At 32.0% G+C, this 20,177-nt stretch overlaps 4 protein-coding genes across 4 annotated transcripts; 3 read left to right on the plus strand and 1 right to left on the minus strand.

Annotated features, from left to right (window-relative positions):
• Window positions 1-2,061: 2,061 nt before the first annotated feature.
• LOC128398045 (tax1-binding protein 3 homolog) lies at window positions 2,062-3,274 on the minus strand. Its single transcript, XM_053358852.1, has 2 exons — window positions 3,080-3,274; window positions 2,062-2,917 (listed from the first exon to the last, which is right to left on the minus strand). The coding sequence occupies exons 1-2, from the start codon at window positions 3,125-3,127 to the stop codon at window positions 2,591-2,593; spliced, it is 375 nt and encodes a 124-aa protein (XP_053214827.1). The 5' UTR covers window positions 3,128-3,274; the 3' UTR covers window positions 2,062-2,590.
• Window positions 3,275-9,188: 5,914 nt separating this feature from the next.
• Window positions 9,189-9,655, plus strand: LOC128398053 (sensory neuron membrane protein 2-like). Its single transcript, XM_053358863.1, has 2 exons — window positions 9,189-9,304; window positions 9,439-9,655. Exons 1-2 carry the CDS (start codon window positions 9,189-9,191, stop codon window positions 9,653-9,655), a joined length of 333 nt encoding a protein of 110 aa, XP_053214838.1.
• Window positions 9,656-10,575: 920 nt separating this feature from the next.
• Window positions 10,576-11,774, plus strand: LOC128398046 (uncharacterized). The gene has a single exon (XM_053358853.1). The coding sequence runs from the start codon at window positions 10,769-10,771 to the stop codon at window positions 11,357-11,359; it is 591 nt and encodes a 196-aa protein (XP_053214828.1). The 5' UTR covers window positions 10,576-10,768; the 3' UTR covers window positions 11,360-11,774.
• A 1,343-nt stretch (window positions 11,775-13,117) lies between these two features.
• On the plus strand, window positions 13,118-15,900 carry LOC128398054 (lysosome membrane protein 2-like). Its single transcript, XM_053358864.1, has 5 exons — window positions 13,118-13,404; window positions 13,475-13,987; window positions 14,354-14,473; window positions 14,537-15,128; window positions 15,222-15,900. The coding sequence occupies exons 1-5, from the start codon at window positions 13,118-13,120 to the stop codon at window positions 15,453-15,455; spliced, it is 1,746 nt and encodes a 581-aa protein (XP_053214839.1). The 3' UTR covers window positions 15,456-15,900.
• The last annotated feature ends 4,277 nt before the right edge of the window (window positions 15,901-20,177 follow it).

The following is a 20,177-nucleotide window of genomic DNA, read 5'->3' on the forward strand; positions in this document are numbered from 1 at the left end:
TAAAGATTGAAGATTGGTTCAGATATTAAGTAGCGCAAACATCGGAAATGTTAATGCAGGGTCAGCTCCTCCTCCCTGCCCAGGTGAGACTAAGAGAGAAAAGCAGTAAAAAACAATACAATTAACTTTCCAGAATCAAAATAATCCAATTATTAATATTAGTTAACTTTTTTCCACGGACAAAAAGCGTCTCAACGTTCGAAAAATTTAATTCAACTTGAATTATTCGAGTTCTCCAATAGTGGACATATGATAATATCGGAGGTCATGTTTCTGGTACTGGTTATTGTGATCGAGCAACGATAAGTATCGATGATAGAAGTTTCCGTGACGCTGCAACTAATTATCTCAAAGCTTTGGAATTGAGTAAGAATTATATCATAAGAGAGTCAGTAATCACGAGTAAGATTGAAAAAGTAATACGATCAACTATCGACTCGGCTTATGCTAAAGCTAAATCCATACTATTATTATAATTAAGGTAATCTAATTCTAATTCAATTTATGTTTGAATTTGTTCAGGTAACTTTATTGAGGCTAAAGCAACACGTTTACATGTGAGAAAAATATATAAAGGTGAAATTATTCAGATAGAAAATTATATTTATATTTAATTTTCATTCGAACCAGTGAACTTTTTCATCAATTAAAATTTGAAGTGTTGGTAACGAGAAAAAAATGAGTTTCAATCCTTTTTTGGTCGTTAATTTTTTTTTTGGTTAATCACCATTTTCCTGGGGCTTATGTCATCTTTATCGTAACAGAAGCCTGTTTCTGGTTATGAAGCTGGTTCTTCTTCTGATAATTTAACTAGTTCTGGTGCTGGATATGGTCCTGGCGCTGGTGCTGGTGTTGGTTCTGGTTCTGGTTATGGTTATGGCCAAGGTTCTGAGGTTGGTTATGGTACTAGTGCTTCAACTACTGTCTCGAACATTGTTTCAAGACTTTCGTCACCCGATGCTACTTCAAGGGTCTCTTCAGCTTCACAAAGCTTTACATCAAATGGTGGAGTTAATGTAGGAAGTCTTTCCAACTTTATCAGTAAAAGTGCTGCTTCCATTTCTTCATCTAACCCTGGTTTAAGTCAATGTGAAGTCTTGGTTCAAACCTTATCGGAATTAGTCGCTGTGTTGTTTCACATATCAAGTTACACAGACATGTCATATGTAGATCCAGAATGTGCTAGCGCACCTACAAATACAGTTGCTGAAGGCGTAGTTAACGCATTGACCAAATAATGTACTGGTTTTTCCCAATTTATTAATCTCTATTTTAATCAGTTAAAATTCTAAGTGTTGGAAAAAACAACTTACTCCAACCACCTAAAACTTTCCGATATTTCTCTTCTTCGTCATTTTCATGGGGTTTATTTTATCTTTCACTCTGGTTCGAGGTTTCCGACATCAGAACTTTGTTTAATCCCTATAATAACTTTTTTCCAAGATTATAAGTTTAATTTCTTCTTCGTTCTCAGCGACTAATTTAATATTAAATCCTGGTTGAGGATTTGATTGAAGTAATCAGTATGCTAGTCCTCATAATAAGTAGATCACAAATCTCCAGATTTGATGAATTAATATCTAACATTACAATATTCCGAGAATGAATATTAATGTATTGATATATTCATTTATATTTTCTCATTTGAAAATATTGCGAGCTTAAATTACAGAAAATTAATATTGATAAACAATTTTAAGAAACTTCCGATTCTCTTACCGTTAACGTAACTTTAATTTCTAAGTTTCCATTCACTTGATCAGTGAATTTCTCAATTGAGATTCTTCATATTTGGGTCAGTTTAATTATCATTGATAATTTTTTCTAGAAATATTTCTTTTTATTTATTATCATTGACAATTTTTTTGATAAAAATCTATCACTGTTAATGGTCTTTTGGAAATTAACTAATCAAATGTATCATTAAACTAATCAAATCAAATATATTACTTTGAAGTTTTTTCATTTGTCTTTCTTTTCATTTTCTGATTACTTTTTAAACTGGTAATTTGAACAATTAACAATGAAACCAGAGGAAATTAATACAGCCCAAAGGAAAGATTAAGAATGAAAATAATTTCAACAGAAAGTTTAATAAAATATAATTAAAACCAATTTTCGTTTTTTTATAATTGTCGCAGTCTTTTGAGTTAATTGCGACACAAAAAATTTACCACCATTGGTATAGAAATGGAATTAATTAAAAAAAAACAGTTAAATGACAAGATGAAAGGACTGGATTAAGGATAAGAGGAGAATATCATCTTCTTTGTTAAATCATTTTAGTTGATTGTAAGAATATATTAATTGCTGTCAATGTAAAAGTGTGTCGGTATAATTGGAGAGAATAGATTATTTTAAGGATTAACTGATTGTTTGAAAAAAAAGATTCGTTTGATTGTTCAGAATGATGAGAATTGGAGACAAGATCCAGTTAATTGATTATGAGATTTTCGCTGATTATATTTATCATGAGATCATAATATTGTTGATATTGGAAGCACAGAATTGTTGATTGTTGGATATTTCAGTTTCTCGGATCACAATTGTTGATATTGTATATTAATGGAAATTAGATTACAATTTAAATCTAATTGTAACAAGCCTGAGTTACTCCACGTCGAGCAACAAGCATATTCAATGTTGGGAATTTCTTTATATATTCAATGGCCTTTTTATGAGTCACCATTGTGAAATCGTAGCCATTACACTGTAATATTTTGTCCCCAATTCTTAATCCCGATCTCCATGCTGGACCTTCAGTGTTTACACTTGTCACATAGATTCCATTGTCAGTGAACCCCTGAGGCGATTGATGATAATCTTGATCAATTCCTCCTCCAATTGAGAAGCCACATTTCATTATTTCTCTGCCATATTCATCGTAACCAATTTCCTTTTGTAATTTAATTGGAATCTAAAATAATCAATCAAATATGAGAATTAAAGTAAAAAAGTTAACGTTTACAACTTTAAATCAATTGAGATTATTAAATTTTAAAAGGATCTTTTAAATGACAAAAAAGAGACAACAACCAAAGGAAAAGGTTTGAATGAGATGAGGAAGAAAAAAACTCACCGAAAGACATTCGATTGCTGTTCCTGGTTCATGTTGAAAAGATGACATGATCAATTTAATGGAGATAAATTGACAATTAGATTTAAATCACGATTAAATTATGAACTAATTTATAATACTTTGGATTTGGTTAACATGAAGGATGACAATCTGCTAACCAAACTCTGGTTTAGGCTTAAAGGTTGACAACAACAACAAAAGACTTGCAGCTGATTTTTTGCCAACATTTTGTTGTTTTCTGTAGTCATGGCTACTTAACCAAGGAAATTGAGTCGAGAAATGAAATTTAAAATTAACTGTCACCATTAAAATTAATTCGATACAACTTTGCTTACCTTTTATTGAATCGGGTAAAAGTCCATATCAACACAGAATCAGTGATGAAAATATATTTTCAAATGTGAGATAATATCGACTTATATGAGTTGATATTATCTAAGTAATATTGCTTAGAAAGTTTAATTGTCTTAGGCTGATTGTTTACTTTCATTGGTAATTGATTGTCATTTAAATTAACCATCGAAATCTGATTAATCTGGTTAGGTGTGTAGCTGTAATCGAAACTAGTGATACAGTTTTAGACTGATAATCTATCTAATAGATGGAGGTAAAAATCCATTGAAGGTGTCAATAAATTGAATAACCTAATCGGAAAAAAGGTTGGACTCTGGCTTGATTTTGATTTAATTTTTCTCGAAAACGGTTTTATCAATTAAATCAATCAATGTATTATTATCATAGGCCAGACTGTTACTAATAAGACAAAAATCGTTTCAATTGTTCAAACCATTTTCGAGAAGCTGTCGTAACCAATTTCCTTTTGTAATTCAATTGGTATCTAACAAGATATTCAATCAGATATAAGAATTAAAGTTTTTTATTAGGCTGAGTAGTAATTAATGTCCGTTTTTTGATTATCGAATCTTTGATTTTAATTATCTCAATGATTCTAAAAGATTTTAATTTAATTTTTTTTGACTAAATGATTAAGTAGACTATCAACAATGATTATCAACAATTAGCGCGACAGTCAAAATTTTTTTAATTGTTCAATTAATTAACTTAATTGTTGCCCATTTTCGACAAAAGTCGGACCTTTTATTATAAATTGGCCTGGAAATCGACCTGATTGACCTGAGGTCAAGCAAAATATATATATGAAATAATAAGAAAATTTTAATATCTACCGAATGGCATAAATAATTTTAATTATTCGTTAGATTATCGACACTATGAGGAGATTGATATAAGTAATCTTACCAATTTACTATGGTATTACTTTTCTTATCGAGGTACATAGAATAATGATGCTAGAGTAATGGTTGGTCGTCACTTTGATCGTTAGTCTTTGGTTTACATATTTTACCATCAGGCGAGTCATCATCGCCAGTAGGAAATTTACCACCAGGCCTACGTCCCTTAGGACTTTTACCATCAGGCGAGTCATCATCGCCAGTTGGAGATTTACGACCAGGATGAGCAAGACGAACTTGTCTCGAGGAAGTACCAGGAGTTGTATAAAGGCCAAATGATGAAGCAACGGCGATTAAGGCAACAGCGATCACGATAATTTGGAAAACATTTAAGTTCATGATGAGATAAATGGAATCTGTATATTTAACACAAGACTAACAAAAATTTAAACTTGTTGATATTTCGATCAATTGGTTTACGATGATAATAATATCACTTCAACAAAAACTCAACCTTTTTATATTAAAACCATAGAAAACTATTTATGCAAATGGTTTAAAATAATTGCTAAGCAACAAGTGAAACTTATTCACCTGTCATAATACTTGGATTCCCATCTAATATGGAACAATATACCAATTCACTGAACGATCTTTAAAAAGATCATCTTAGAATATTTTTGCAGGTCAATAATACAATTCAAGGATATCAAATATTATTTATATAAACTTTTAACTTCTACTTTTGATTTAATCAACTATAAAATGGTTTCCCTTTATGATTTCAATGACTCAGAAAAATTCAGTTACGTTTGAATAAATTATTTGTTATTGATTAAAAACTAGTTACAACTGGTTTTGTATGTGTTAGAAAAAGCAACTTATTTAGTTGTATTCAAATTTACTCGAAAAATTGTCAAAAATTGGTTAAAAGTTGCTCTTCATTTACTTGATTATTTTTAAGAGAAAAATGTCTCATCACTTGATAATCTCAATACTGTGGTCAATTCTCGCCTGCAACTATTCGATTGCGTTAATTACTTTTAATTAATTAAGCTATCAACTTAACTTGCAACTGTAGCAATCAAGTTGTTAACCAACTTTTCTTTAATCATCTTTTCCTCTCCTCTTTATTTGTATTGCCCATTTAGTGGCAAGTTCTGGGATTTAAATTATTAATTGTGACTTTTTAAAGGTGTGATTAATCAATTTCATCTTGAATTTCCAGAGAATTACATTGAAAAAAGTTAAAAGTGATTAAATGATGGAAAAAATTGAGAAATTTTCTTTAGATAAATTAGTTGATATTCTAACTGCTAGATGGCGTTTGAAGTTCATTTTTTTCTACACTGTACTACAACAGTTGAGGAATTTTTTTTAACTACAGTTAATTGTTGTGGGTTTGATTGTTACAGTTAAAAGGAAAAGTTTTGCTAATTTAATTGTTGCAGGTTTTAGAGCCATTGATTAACTTTATTGAGAAATAATTTTACTTATTGTAATGCTTATGATTGATCAAGTTTTTCATGTTTACAATTGGAGCTAAATTGAATTGGTGAAATGATGATGATGGTGAAAGAGAAGGAGGAAGATAATATTAGTTGCTGATTATTGGATCACCATTTTCTTGGTTAAAGAAACATTCAGGTTGTAGATGATGATGATTAGGATGATAAGGATGAAAGTTTTTACTTCACCTTCACACCTCCTGATCAGGGAATGTCATCAAACACTATTTGCTCAGGTGAGACTAAGAGAGAAAAACAATGAAAAACAACACTACAGAGGTGATTTCACTTAGGGAAAGTTGGTCTTCACAGTCTCCTCCTGGTGGATTAGTACCTTTAGGCTTGGAAAAGGTAAGGTGTTAGTTCACCTTTTTTTTAAGAAATTAACCTTTTCAGTTATGTAGGGGGCGCTGATAATTTCTCTAAGTGAAGTTTCTCTAAGTGAAATCACCTCTGTATTAACTTTCCAGAATCAAAATAATCCAACTAATTATCTTGTTAATTTTTTTCCATAGACAAAAAGTGTCTTAACGCTCGACAAATTAAATTCAAGTTCTCCGGAGAGTCCGTAATCACGAGTAAGATTGAAAAAGTACGAGCAACTATCGACTCGGCTTATGCTAAAGCTAAATCCATACTATTATTACAGTGTTTCCCGATTGAAGAAACCAAACTTTCAAATGTGAAAACCTTTTTTTCATTTGAAGAAACCAAAAATAAAAATTCGCTTCTAGTTTTCATTTGAAGAAACCAAACCATAAAATGAAGAAACCAAGTTTTCATTTGAACAAACCAAAACGACTTTTAATTGTGATTAATTAATTCTAAGTCGAAATTAAATTTAAATCACATGTATGATGATTTTGAATATGAAACTTCATTTCTAAATCGATTTTCGCTCTAAAATTAATAATCAAAAAATGAAGGTCCGAAGTCTCGTATCATTGATCTCAATTGGTATACGAGTAAAACCATTGGGGTTTCTTCAAATGAAAACTTGGTTTCTTCATTTGGTGGTTTAGTTTCTTCAATCGGGAATCACTGTATAATGAAGATATTTATGTCTTAGATGAAGGTAAAAATCTATTGTAGGTCTCGATGAATTGAATAGAAATGGATATTAATCCCAATCAATCTGAGTTATTGTCCAATGCATGATAAATGCATGTTAATGTATTAATCATTACAGATGATTAACTTGATACTTGGATATTTTTTCATATTCAAAATCATTTCCTAAGGAGAATGTAAACCAAATTTTAGTTTTGAGTTAAAAGTTGAAACTTTGTGTATTTGTAGGGCTACAAATATGAAGTCCAAATATATTTATTTCTTTCGGATCTGATCAGCAGTTTTCGAGAAAATCTATGTTGAAACTTCAGGTCACTTTTTATCCGTAACGATAAGTTTTCAGATCATGAATTTTTATTGCACCGACAACTTTTCATGCCGTTTCATTTCAATATACATTATTATTGAAATTAATAATTAATATAATTAAAAATATGAAATTCACAAAAGCATAAAGATCAAAATGATTCAGAATATCGAGTGGTTAACATGGTAGTTGTTAATGATCTCCTTATTCATATTTGATAAAATCTTTCACAATTATTATCGGGTGGGCAGAAAAGGATGTAAACTCAGTATAAAACATAGGGCTATTAACACGAAAGTAACTTTTTTAGAAAGAGAAAGGTTGAAAATGGTAGAATCCCAATTTTTATGTTTTAATTGCTTAAATTGTCGTCGCAATTTAGTTAATTGTTAATTTGTCTATGGGATTTTTAACATAGGGATTTTTTGGTTCACCTTTTTTAGCATCCAAAACTACTATGGCGAATTTTGAAAAAAATGCCATAACTTTTAGGTCTTTTAATTTAACAGAACCAAGTTTATCCTAACGATTTTTACTTAAGCTTTGGATTGGCATTTTTTTCATCCCTGTAAAGTGACCAGAAGCCGATTTATAGGGGAAAAAGGCCAATTTTCGACGGAAAATTAACCTTAATTTTGGATTATAATATCCCAGAGGTCAGAACTTTTTAAATCGTAAGAGTTTGGTCAACATCATTTTCAACCTTCTACTTTCTAAAAAAATTACTTTCATGTTATTCGCCCTGAGTTTTATACTGACAAGTTGTGAGTTTACATCCTTTTCTGCCCACCCGATAATAATTTTCGTGGCTATGGAGTCAAATCGTTAATTACGGAGTAGTTCACTCACTTGGTATCTATTGATTATCTAATTTGTTTCGAATACCATGAAGATGAACTAATTGTTTATAGTTAATCCTAATTGTAATGGAAACTAATTAAGCAATTTTAGATTGATAATTTATCTGATAGATGGAGGTAATGGAAAGTGTGAATGAATTGAATTAATCTGATTCAATTTGAATTATTGTCTCTCGAGCATAAGAGATATTAATAATTATTGATATTTATTCGTGCTCACAATTAATGATATGTAAATTTGGAACATTTCGAATTTTTTTATTATAATAATTCTTTCTCTGTGCTGTTTATTATTGGTGGTTTAATTTGGTTGTTGAGTTTGGAACTGAATCTTAATTGTGATGAATTTAAAGAAAATCAAATAGTTATGATTACGAAGAAAAAAATAATGCTAAAAGTTATAAAAAAAAGAGATTGAGAATATGGTAGACTCTAAAAAGTCGGGTCGCCCTTTATCGGTCAAGTTCATTCGTTATGGAGTGATTTCTGGGATTCTTGGAACTCTATTCGCTGCCCTCCAACCCTGGGCCATAGAAAAGGTCATCAATTAAATTGTTATTTTATTGTTATTAGAGAGCAAAGATGGAAAGAGGTAATTGAATTCGGTGAAAGGACAATCAAATATTACGAGTGGCGTAATTATCAAATTCTGTACGAACAATCAAACGGATCTTGGGATCAAGAGATTACTGTTCTTAATCCATTTGTAGCTTCAACTGTGGCAATTGTCGGAGATAAATTGGAACAATTAATTCCCATCCCATTGGCTGTCAGTCCTTTCGTCTATTCAGTTGTTTCTGTGGTTCTATTTGTCCACAGTCAGAACTTTTTCCTTAAAACTACACCTCGAAGTCTTATAACTGGACTTCGAGTTAATCTTCTGGACACAGTGACCACTCTTCTCAAACCTCTCGAACTGTTGGGCATTATGGCTTCCGATGTATTTCTAACGTCAGAATTACCCAATAATTCAATTGGATTTCTAAATAGCCGAATTGATCATTAATTTGAAACGAATATTGAATTTTCATATCAAATTAAGATAAGAACTTGAATCATAGGCTCGAATTAATAGTTAATGATCGTGAACTTCCAGCTTGGAAATTAAGATGCAATTGTTTCATGAGAAAAAATTAAATAATGATAATTGTTAGATTTTTGATCAGATCGATGGATCAATGGACTGGATCTGAATGTAATACCCCTCGAGGGACTGATGGAATCCAATTTCAACCCTTAATTGCAAGAAAAACTAGATTAACTGTGTTCATTTCTGACATTTACAGGTAAGTTAACTAGCTTGTAACTATTCAACGATCAATTCAATGATCTATTCAGTGGACAATTTAATTGGATTGTCCACGAATTGATTAGCTAATAACTAGAAAGTTAGAAACTATTAATATTCAAAAACGTTTAGATCGTTGGATTTGACTTATGTCGGGGATTCTGATTATTTCGGGATTCCTGGATTTAAATATGTTCTTGGACCTGAAGTATTCGACCCTCCGAGTGTTAATCCAGCCAATGGATGTTATTGTGTCCATACAAGGGAAAAGAAATCACGATGTGAACACTATGGTCTCCTCGATTGTACCGGTGGATTTTCTGGGCCTCCGATTATACATAATAACTAGGCCGCATTTTCTCGACACAGACTCAGAAGTTCAGGGACAAGTTGACGGTCTATCGCCAGATCCAGAGAAACATGAATTCTACTATTATTATCTCCATAGCTCCAAAGGTCATCTTATCGGTTTTCTATCTCGTCGCTATTGGTGGTTGGGCAGCTTTTATCGGTGGACTTATATACCTTCTCGTTCGTAAGCTCAGGAAGGTAAACTCATTAATTTTCCATTTTCACTATAAGTGATTGACTAATTCATTTATCTCGTTAATAACATTAATGTTATAGTATTAATAATTACTATTTATTCTATATAAGTCTAAATGTGGACTAACTTCCAACTTTCACAGCCATCAAATAAAAAATCGAGCATAGATAAACATTTACTAACGTGTGCAGAAAAATTATGGAACTTATCAACTTATTAAGGTTGCTTGGAATTTACTTGGAATTGAAATTTCAATTCAGTTACCAGAAAATATCATTCGGTTGTAATTTTTTTTACAATTTAACATTGGTGAGAACTGTTCCCGTTTTCATTTGATTGTAAATTCAATTTACAAAACGGTGACAAACAAAAGTGACTTTGATAAAATGTAGATGTTTATCACTGAGTATTTTATCAGCTTGATATCTTTTGATTATTACATTACGATTGTCATAGATATAATCTAATTTATGTTTGAGTTTGTTCAGGTAACTTTAGCGAGGCCAAAATAACACGTTGATATGTTAGAAAATCAAATAAAAGGCGAAATCGTTTGAAAAGAAAAATCATAGTTAAATAAAATTTTAGGTAAGATGAGCGTTAATGGTTGGAGGTGGAGCCAGTGGTTATTCAACACACTTATCGATGGTGTCCATTAGTTCAAAGTGTTGAAATTAAGCTGAATTTTGGGTTAATTGTGCTTTGATTGTCCCAGGCCTCCGGGCCTTCCTCTGTCGATTTTGACCCTTTTAATGAAGACCTAACCTAACCTAATTTAAACAAACACAGGGATAAGTGTGTTGGATAGCTATTAGCTCCACCTCCAACCATTAACGCTCATCTTACCAAATTTTAATCTGAGTAAGTGAACGTTTCGAGCAGTTAAAATTTAAAGTATTAATCACGATTAAAACAATGAGTTTCAAACCATTTATGGTCGTTAATTTCTTTTCGCTCACCACTATATTCATGGTTCTTATGCCATCTTTATCCCACCAATATACTGGTTCTGGTCTTGGTGCTGGTTCAGCTTTTGGTCCTGTTGCTGGTTCAGGTTTTGGTTCTGGTGCTGGTTCTGGTGGTTATGGTCAGGGTTCTGGTGCTGGTTCTGGTTCTGGTACTGGTGCTGATTCAGGTTTTGGTCCTGGGGCTGGTCCTGGTGGTTCTGGTCAGGGTTCTGGTGCTGGTGCTGGTTCAGCTTTTGGTGCTGGTTCTGGTGCTGGTTCTGGTGCTGGTTCTGGTGCTGGTTCTGGTGCTGGTTCTGGTGCTGGTTCTGGTGCTGGTTCTGGTTATGGTCAGGGTTCTGGTGGTTGTAGTCAGGGTTCTGGTGCTGGTGCTGGTGCTGGTGCTGGTTCTGGTGCTGGTGGTTATGGTTATGGTCAGGGTGCTGCTGCTGCTGCTGCTGCTGCTAGAGGTCAGTCTCAAAGGGGAGTTTCAACAACCTCCACCAACCAAACATCCTTAGCTATTGAAAACTTTCAGCAATTTGGATCTCAATTGAGATAGTAAATCAATTCATTTTGTTCGAAAATTGAGTTTTGTTGTACACCGAAGTTATTTAGTATAAATTTTATTAGAAAATAGAATAAAACTGATTCGGATACAACACAAGTTTAGTTTTGTCGATGAAACAAATGAAATAAGACAATTTATCTTAGTATATAAAATAAAAAGAATAGAAAATGTAAAAAGTTTAAGAAACTTTACTTGACTCTTAATAAAATGTGAGTGTCGTTAGAAAGGAAAAGCTTGGGTTTTTAAAGGAAGAAAATAGCCGTCATCATTCAATCATTCGATTTAGTTAAATTACTAACTATTTATGTGTCTAATTAATTAATATTATAAATAATAAAAATCTAAATCTGCTTCTTGATGATAAAATTTCTTTTCATGACCTTACATACATTATGAAATATTATCAATAAAGAAAAGTGAACTTAAAAATTTCGATCTATTAATGTCAATAGTAAAAAAATTCTCATTTATTATGTGTCACTGTGTGAGATAGTCTGGATAAATTTCGGACAATGAGGTCACAATCCAGTATTCCATCCTGAACCATAACTAGTATTCGAACATTAAATTATCTATCGAACTAGAACTAGATCACCAAATAGCGTTTGATCCAGCCCACGTACCATAACCAAGGCCAGTATCATACAGTTTGTTCATCAATTGTGTGCTAGGGTTTGATTGTTGATAACATTTTTATTTGATGTCGGATTCAAAATTGCTTTTCAAATTAGATTCAGCAATATTGAATTAGCTGATTGAGCACGTTCACAACATAAAATCCTTTACCACCGCGCTGTGAAACCTGATCTTCTTTGTTCATCAGTTCATAAACAAAAAAATAAGACCAAAAAGTACTAGTTGTCAGTACCGAATTCAGAGAAATTCTGATTATTCATTCCGATGAGTCATGAATCTTCAGATTTCAAAAATTGTAATAAAAATGAAAGTAGGCTAAATTCAATTGAATTCTCAATTTTATTTGATAGCTTATCTGGAGACAATTACTTGATGAAAATATCATCAAGTTTCTTAACGAATAAAAAAATATCGAGGCCTTGCATGTTTTTCGTGAACACACTGTATCTCTGAACACATCTCTTACCATTTTTATTTGTATCCATTTTAATCGAAACTAATGATGAAATTTCAGATTGATCATCTATCTCATAGTGGCGTAATTATCAAATTCTGTCAAATTTAATTTAATTATCAAATTTTGATAATCTATCTCATAGATGGAGGTAAAAATGCATGAAAAGTTTCAATGAATAGAAGTGGAAATATAATCGTAATAGATCTGAATTATTGTTACCGTTTATTACAGAGTGGTTTATTCACTTGATGTCTTTCGATTATTGAATTTGTTTCACATTGCACCATAAAGATGAATTAATTGTTTGAGTTATAGTTAATCACACTTGTAATGGAAACTAATTAAGCAATTTTAGATTGATAATCTTTCTGATAGATGGAGGTAATGGAAAGTGTGAATGAATTGAATTAATCTGATTCAATTTGAATTATTGTCTCTCGAGCATAAGAGATATTAATGATTATTGATATTTATTCGTGTTCACAATTAATGATTTATGAATTTGGGACATTTTGAAAGTTTTTATTAATAATTCTTTCTCTGTGCTGTTTATTATTAGTTGTTTATTGGTTTTGGAACTGAATCTTAATTGTGATGAATTTAAAGAAAATCGAATAGTTTTAAATGCTAAAAGTTGTAAAAAATAGATTGAGAATATGGTAGACTTTAAAAAGTCAGGCCGCCCTTTTAGGGCCAAGTTCATTCGTTATGGAGCGATCGCTGGGATTTTTGGAACTCTATTCGCTACCCTCCAACCCTGGGCTATAGAAAAGATAATCAGTTCACAAATGAAAATCGATCCTTGGTGTCTAGCTTACAAGTTCTGGGAAAGAATACCAATAAAAATTATAAATAAGTTCAATTTATTTAACATTGAAAATCCCGATCAATTCTTGAAAGGAGATAAATTAAAAGTTCGCGAGGTTGGACCTTTCGTATTATCGTAAGTTCTCAGTGATTTCATTCATCTGTAAGTAATTAAAGTAAGTTAATTGTTATTTTATTGTTATTAGAGAGCAAAGGTGGAAAGAGGTAATTGGATTCGGTGAAAGGACAATCAAATATTACGAGTGCCGTAATTATCAAATTCTGTACGAACAATCAAACGGATCATGGGATCAAGAAATCACTGTTCTTAATCCATTTGTAGCTTCAACTGGGGCAATTGTTGGAGATAAATTGGAACAATTAACTCCCATCCCATTGGCTGTCAGTCCTTTCGTCTATTCAGTTGTTTCTGTGGTTCTATTTGTCCACAGTCAGAACTTTTTCCTTAAAACTACACCTCGAAGTCTTATTACTGGACTTCGAGTTAATCTTCTGGATACAGTGACCACTCTTCTCAAACCTCTCGAACTGTTGGGCATTATGGCTTCCGATGTATTTCCAACATCAGAATTACCCAATAATTCAATTGGAATTCTTAATAGCCGAAATTTCACCCGATTAGGACCTCTAGAAATTTACACAGGTATCGAAGTGCCAAAGGAAATGTATACAAGTACAATTGCATTTAGAAACGAAAGGTAATCTAAATGAGTCACAATTAAAATTCGATTGATTTTTGATTACTTCGATAATTAGTAATTTAACTCTTTAAAATTCTGATCGATTAACAATTCTAGCAATTGTTTCATAATTCACTTGCATTCAAAGGTATAAACTAGAATTAAATTTAGATTGGAAATCGATTGTTTTTGAATAAGAAAAAAAGTTGATCATTAATTTGAAACGAATATTGAATTTTCATATCAAATTAAGATAAGAACTTGAATCATGGGCTCGAATTAATAGTTAATGATCTTGAAGTTCTCACTTGGAAATTAAAATGCAATTGTTTCAACTTTCATGAGAAAAAATTAAATAATCATAATTGTTAAATCTTTCATCAGATCAATGGATCGATGGACTGGCTCTGAATGTAATACCCCCAAGGGGACTGATGGAATCCAATTTCAACCCTTAATTGCAAGGAAAACTAAATTAACTGTGTTCATCTCTGACATTTACAGGTAAGTTAGACTGTCCACGAATTGATCAGCTAATTTAAACTATTAATATTCAAAAACTTTTAGATCATTGGATTTAACTCATGTTGGGGATTCTGATTATTTCGGGATTCCCGGATTTAAATATGTTCTTGGACCCGAAGTATTTGACCCTCCGAGTGTTAATCCAGCCAATGGATGTTATTGTGTCCATACAAGGAAAAAGAAATCACGATGTGAACACTATGGTCTCCTTGATTGTACCGGTGGATTTTCTGGGCCTCCGATCATAATAACTAGGCCACATTTTCTCGACACAGATTCAGAAATTCAGGGACAGGTTGACGGTTTATCGCCAGATCCAGAGAAACATGAATTCTACTTATTAGTTCAGCCTGATATTGGAATACCAATATCGGGTGCAGGTCGATTACAGTTCAACCTTAGAGTTGAACGGGTTCCATTTCTTCGTGGTTTTAACAATATCCGTGACACAATTGTTCCTTTGGGGTGGATCGAAATATCAAGTACATTGGATGGATTTTTATTTTATCTACTCAAGGTTGGTCTCATTTTAGCTCCAAAGGTCATCTTATCGGTTTTCTATCTCGTCGCTATCGGTGGTTGGGCAGCTTTTATCGGTGGACTTATATACCTTCTCGTTCGTAAGCTCAGGAAGGTAAACTCATTAATTTTCCATTTTCACTATAAGTGATTTGCTAATTCATTTATCTCGTTAGTAACATTACTATTTATTCATTTTAATTTACAGTCAAGTGCAAGTGTTAGTAAAATTGGAAATGTCGATAAATTGTCATCAATGGAAAAGGAGTCAATTAAAGTTCATCCATTGGAAATATCTCTGAATCAACAGTTTTTTAGAAATAGAGCTACCGTGGTTCCCGTTGATTATGGTAAATCGTCGATCATCAAATTCCACCAATTTCCGCTACGATTGAATCAAAATGGACAATTCGATCAACTTTTATTCACCACCAAAAGTTGAAACACAAAGAAGAGATCTGGAAGCCTTTCCTAGGCTCGTTTGCGCATGAAAAAGTTCTGAGAAATTCATCAAAGGATTGAGGTTAAAATGATTCAGTGATTAAGATAGATGATGATAAAAATTCAATGGGATTGGACTTTTAAGAAATTTTCATCGTTACGAATATTAAATAGACCCCGATAGGAAAGAATTAGTCTAAATTTGGACTAACCTCCAATCTACAGCCACGAAAAATGAAATATCGCGCATAGAGAAACACTTTTTAATTGTGATAACTTTTCTCTTTTACTTTCCACTTTAATCAATCCAATTTTCGTTAAATTATCTCCTCATTAATATTTTGTTATTGTTTTGTTTTCTTCTAATTTTGATCTCTTGTACTACTTGTCACTTACTTGGAATTGAAGTTACCAGACAATTATTTTGGTTGTATTTCCTTTTAAAATTAAACATTCAGAGAACAGTTTCCGTTTTCATTTGGTTGTAAATTCAATTTACAAACAACCTAAACTTGATAAAAAGTAGACGAAACTGTTTATCACTGAGTATATTATCAGCTTGATATCTTTTGGTGATTTTTTGATGATCCCAATTATCATAGAGATAATCTAATTATGTTTTAGTTTATTCAGGTAACTTTATCGAGGGTAAAACAACACGTTGACATTGAAAGAAAATCACATAAAAGGTTGAATCATTTGAAGGGAAAATCATAGTTAAATTAAATCTTCGTCTGAATAAGTGAACGTTTCTAACAGTTAAATTTAAATTTAAAGTGTTAATTACGATTAAAACGATGAGTTTCAATCAATTTATGGCCTTTAATCTTTTCGCTCACCACTATCTTCATGATTCTCATGTCATCTTTATTGAACCAGGCTCCTGTTTCTGGTGCTGGTTTTGGTGACAATAAACCTGGATATCGAAATCCTAGAGCAACTAATGGTTCTTTATCAAGTGTTTCTTCAGCAGTGAATAGCCTCCAATCAATTGATAATGGAATTAATTCAAAAAGTTCCACCAATGCTATCAGTTCCGTTTCTTCAGATGCAGCATCTAATCATAATTTGAGACTTAGAGAATTGAGTGCGTTGGTTCACGTATTGGGTAGCTCACAAATCGGATATGTAGATTCATCTCAGATCTAAATCCATAGCAGGATATGTAGATCCAATAGCGAGCCAGTCTAGGAATATAATTACACAAGCAATGGATAGCACAGTACAATAATGAACTGATGTTTCCCAATCAACAGAAATTTTTTTCATGAAGCAAAATGAAGTTGTAATGATTCATTTTTGAATCAGGAAATTTTTTTTCTTGAATCATTTTGGTTCAAAATTTTTTTTGAATCAAAATGGTTTCATTAGATTCAATTTTGATTGCAATTAAACTCACGATTTTGATAAAGTTCAAATATCGCGGATATTTTCCGATTTTCAAAAAACGCGCAACTTGAAAATGGAAAAATTCAAACATATGTTGATTATTTTTCTTTGAGAAAATTTGATCTTATTCTTAAATTGTCAACAAAAATTTATTTGATATTGTGAATTTGATTTCTCTTTGAGATCTGAAAGAATAAGATTTCGGTTTTGTTTGAAATATTGGAAATGTCTAATATTTTGGATAAAAAAGTAAATTTTCAAAAAAGATTTGCAATTGTGTTGTGTGGGTAGAAAATTTTAAGATCTGGATAATTTTGACTAAATAAAAAGTGCGTTATAAAGATGAATTAGGATTTAGGAATCTAATTCCAATCCATTTGTGGTGTTTCTTGGCTGAAATCCATGATGCTTTCTTGAGAGAGAATTATTTGAGATTCAGAATCCTGTGAATTTGTGATAGTTGATCTAGAATCATCATCTTCAAATGGCTTTTTTCTTTCAGTGAGCTTTTCAACGCTTTCTAAATCAGATTCTTGATCTCTTTCACTTTTATCACCATCATTACTAGAATTCTCGTCATCAGGATTTTCGTTTGTTGATTCTTGATCAGATTCATGATTTTCAATGTTGACCAAATTCTCAGGACTTTTAGTGTCAGTAACAAATTGCTTGAATTTAAGTTTGAATGGGCCGGGTTCTGATTCAAATGTAACATTAAAAAGTACTGAAAGAGATGATGAGAAATGGACATTAGTCAAAATGAAATGAATCACATACGAATTTTGATTTTCTACTTACTTGTTGATTTATATCCATTTTCTTGGTTTGTTGAATTGAAATTTAGTTCCATTTCGATGATTAGATTCGATATATGAGGATTAAAAAGAAAGTAAATTGATAGGAGAATAGATTTGAATGGAGCCGATTAATAGCTTTTTGACAATTTCACGGGTTTGCACTTGAACGAATTGAAATTCAATATTAATTTGATTTTTTGATCATAAATTGGGGTAAAACTTGATTATTGTAGTTGTTCACTTGTTTAAAAATCAGAAATAAAAAAAATTGTTGATAAAAATCGGAGAAATTTTCACGAAAAAGTAGAAAAAAGATCACTTTCTGGAGCTTGATCTGAATAGAAAAGAAAAGAGAACAATTAATATTCGATTTAGAATTTTTGGCTTATTCATACTTACAATAGCTTCCAAAGTGATTTTCTTTACTTGTTCATGAGAAATTGATCAACAAGAAAATTTCGATGATATTTATAATGGAAATTTGTACTTTCAATGAAAATAGATTTAGAGATAATCTCCGATGTTGGAATGATAGAGTTGATTGAATCGTTCAGAAAACTATTCTTAATCTCTTTAATATGGTCGAGAATGAACGAAAACGAGCCAGATACTCCTTTGAATGATTGTTTTATCGGAGAAACTTGAATTTTCTGACCACACAACAAAAATTCATTGGCGTTGTGCTTAACGATATATTCTACAGATACATAATCCCCACTGGAACTTTTCACTGTAGAATCGTCTCTTTGTTTATCTCGACAATATCCTCTTGAAGAATACCTGATTCCATTGATAGACATTGTTTGACAAAATTGAGCATCTGATTCAAAATGAAATCCAGTAGATTCATTCATCATCTGAAGGATATTTTCAGCTCTTTGGGAATCAATATTTTGTCTCTTGAATGTGATGTGAATGTGATCCTTGTTATCCATATCAGCCATTCCAAAGTCTTTTCTTTCTTTTGTTGACAAGTTCCAATTTTCAGCTTGACTTTCCAATAACTCCGAATACTTGAAGTCACTGATGAATGTTCGAACCAAACTTGGTGCTATATTTGATGAACGTCTGACTTTCTCTTTTAATATTCCCATGTAACTTTCTAAAGGATATGAAGAAACATTTCCGCATGGACCAAGATTTTCTAATGAGTCTGGAAGGTGAGACAGAATATGTAAATTATATGTTAACACTTTTGGTCCATAAAACTCCACCAGTCCTTGCTGAAATTCTTCAATGAGATTTTTCAATTCTTCGAGCTTTTCATGAGAAATTGTTCCACCATGAGCTTGATTATAAATTCTGATGAGACAAGAAAGATTTTGTAAGACTCTAGGTTTGAGTAATCCTCTCAATGTAGAGTATGAATAATACACAAGAAAGTTTTCATATTCAGCGGATTTCCAAAATTTTATCTGATCCAGATCTCTTGGAATTCGATTAACCTCTGAAGGAACTGAAATTTGGACTAGTCTCTGAGAAAGTTCTATTTTGAAAGTCGTTTTGTTGAAATTCTGCTCATAAATATCTGATCCTCCATCTCCAAGCCAACATCTTAGCAATAATCCTCGAAAAATACCCAATATAATGCAATGCATTGGTTCGACCGATATTCCATTGACTATATCGAAATCGTTCAGGATCATTAATGGAGTTGCCAATCAATCCTCTAAATCGAGGTAAACTTTCTTCTTGGTCACCTTGTGATAGAAAATCTCGATAAGAAATGAAATCTTCTTTCTTCCGTCTAAGATCTTGAATCTCATCACGTTGAAGATTTGGGAAAACTCTCGCATTATTAGCCGATGAAGCTGTAATCAGGCACCAATCGCAACCATTCAAGTGGTTAAATTGCCTAACACTTCGTAGATATGCTCTCATAGGAGCATCTGCGATAACACAAACAACATGAAAAGTCGCTTTCAAATGTAGATTATCAGATTTTGAAAACCAAGTCACACAGTTATTTGAAAGGCTATTCAGCTCTTTGCAAATAGGATTCAGATAAATTTCGACACTTGGTTTGGTTTTTCCAACAAACAATCCAATTAGATAAAAGTGTTTCTTCCGATATAAAGGTTTCAAATCGTTAATAGAAGCGAAAATAGGAAATATTTTGATACTTGAAGAATTTCCTGCTACCACTTCATCTGAATGGAGTGTAAGTGTGAATCTTTTCACAGAATTACCACAATGTCCAGTTTTTATCTTTTTAGCTTGAAGTTCATTGGATACATCATTACAAACATCTTCTTCTCGTGTTTCTTGCCAGAATGATTGTTTCATTGTTGGAAGATGTGTTTCTAACTGAGGACGTAAAGGCAAGTGAAGAAAATATTTGTTTTCTTTCAATTGAGGAATTATTTCTTTTCCATCACAGTTGAATGGCTGATAGCCTTTTGGTTCTCCATTGAAAGGTCCATGTGCGTGGTTTTTTTCACACAAAATGTAGACAGAAACATCACAAGTTTTTGTTCGCTTTTCCCAAAAATAACGCAAGTTCGGTAAAAGAACTGGATCTTCTGAATATCTTCGAT

The sequence above is a fragment of the Panonychus citri genome, unplaced genomic scaffold (assembly GCF_014898815.1).
Source record: "Panonychus citri isolate SS breed McGregor unplaced genomic scaffold, ASM1489881v1 Contig00044, whole genome shotgun sequence".
Taxonomy (NCBI): Eukaryota; Metazoa; Arthropoda; class Arachnida; order Trombidiformes; family Tetranychidae; genus Panonychus; species Panonychus citri.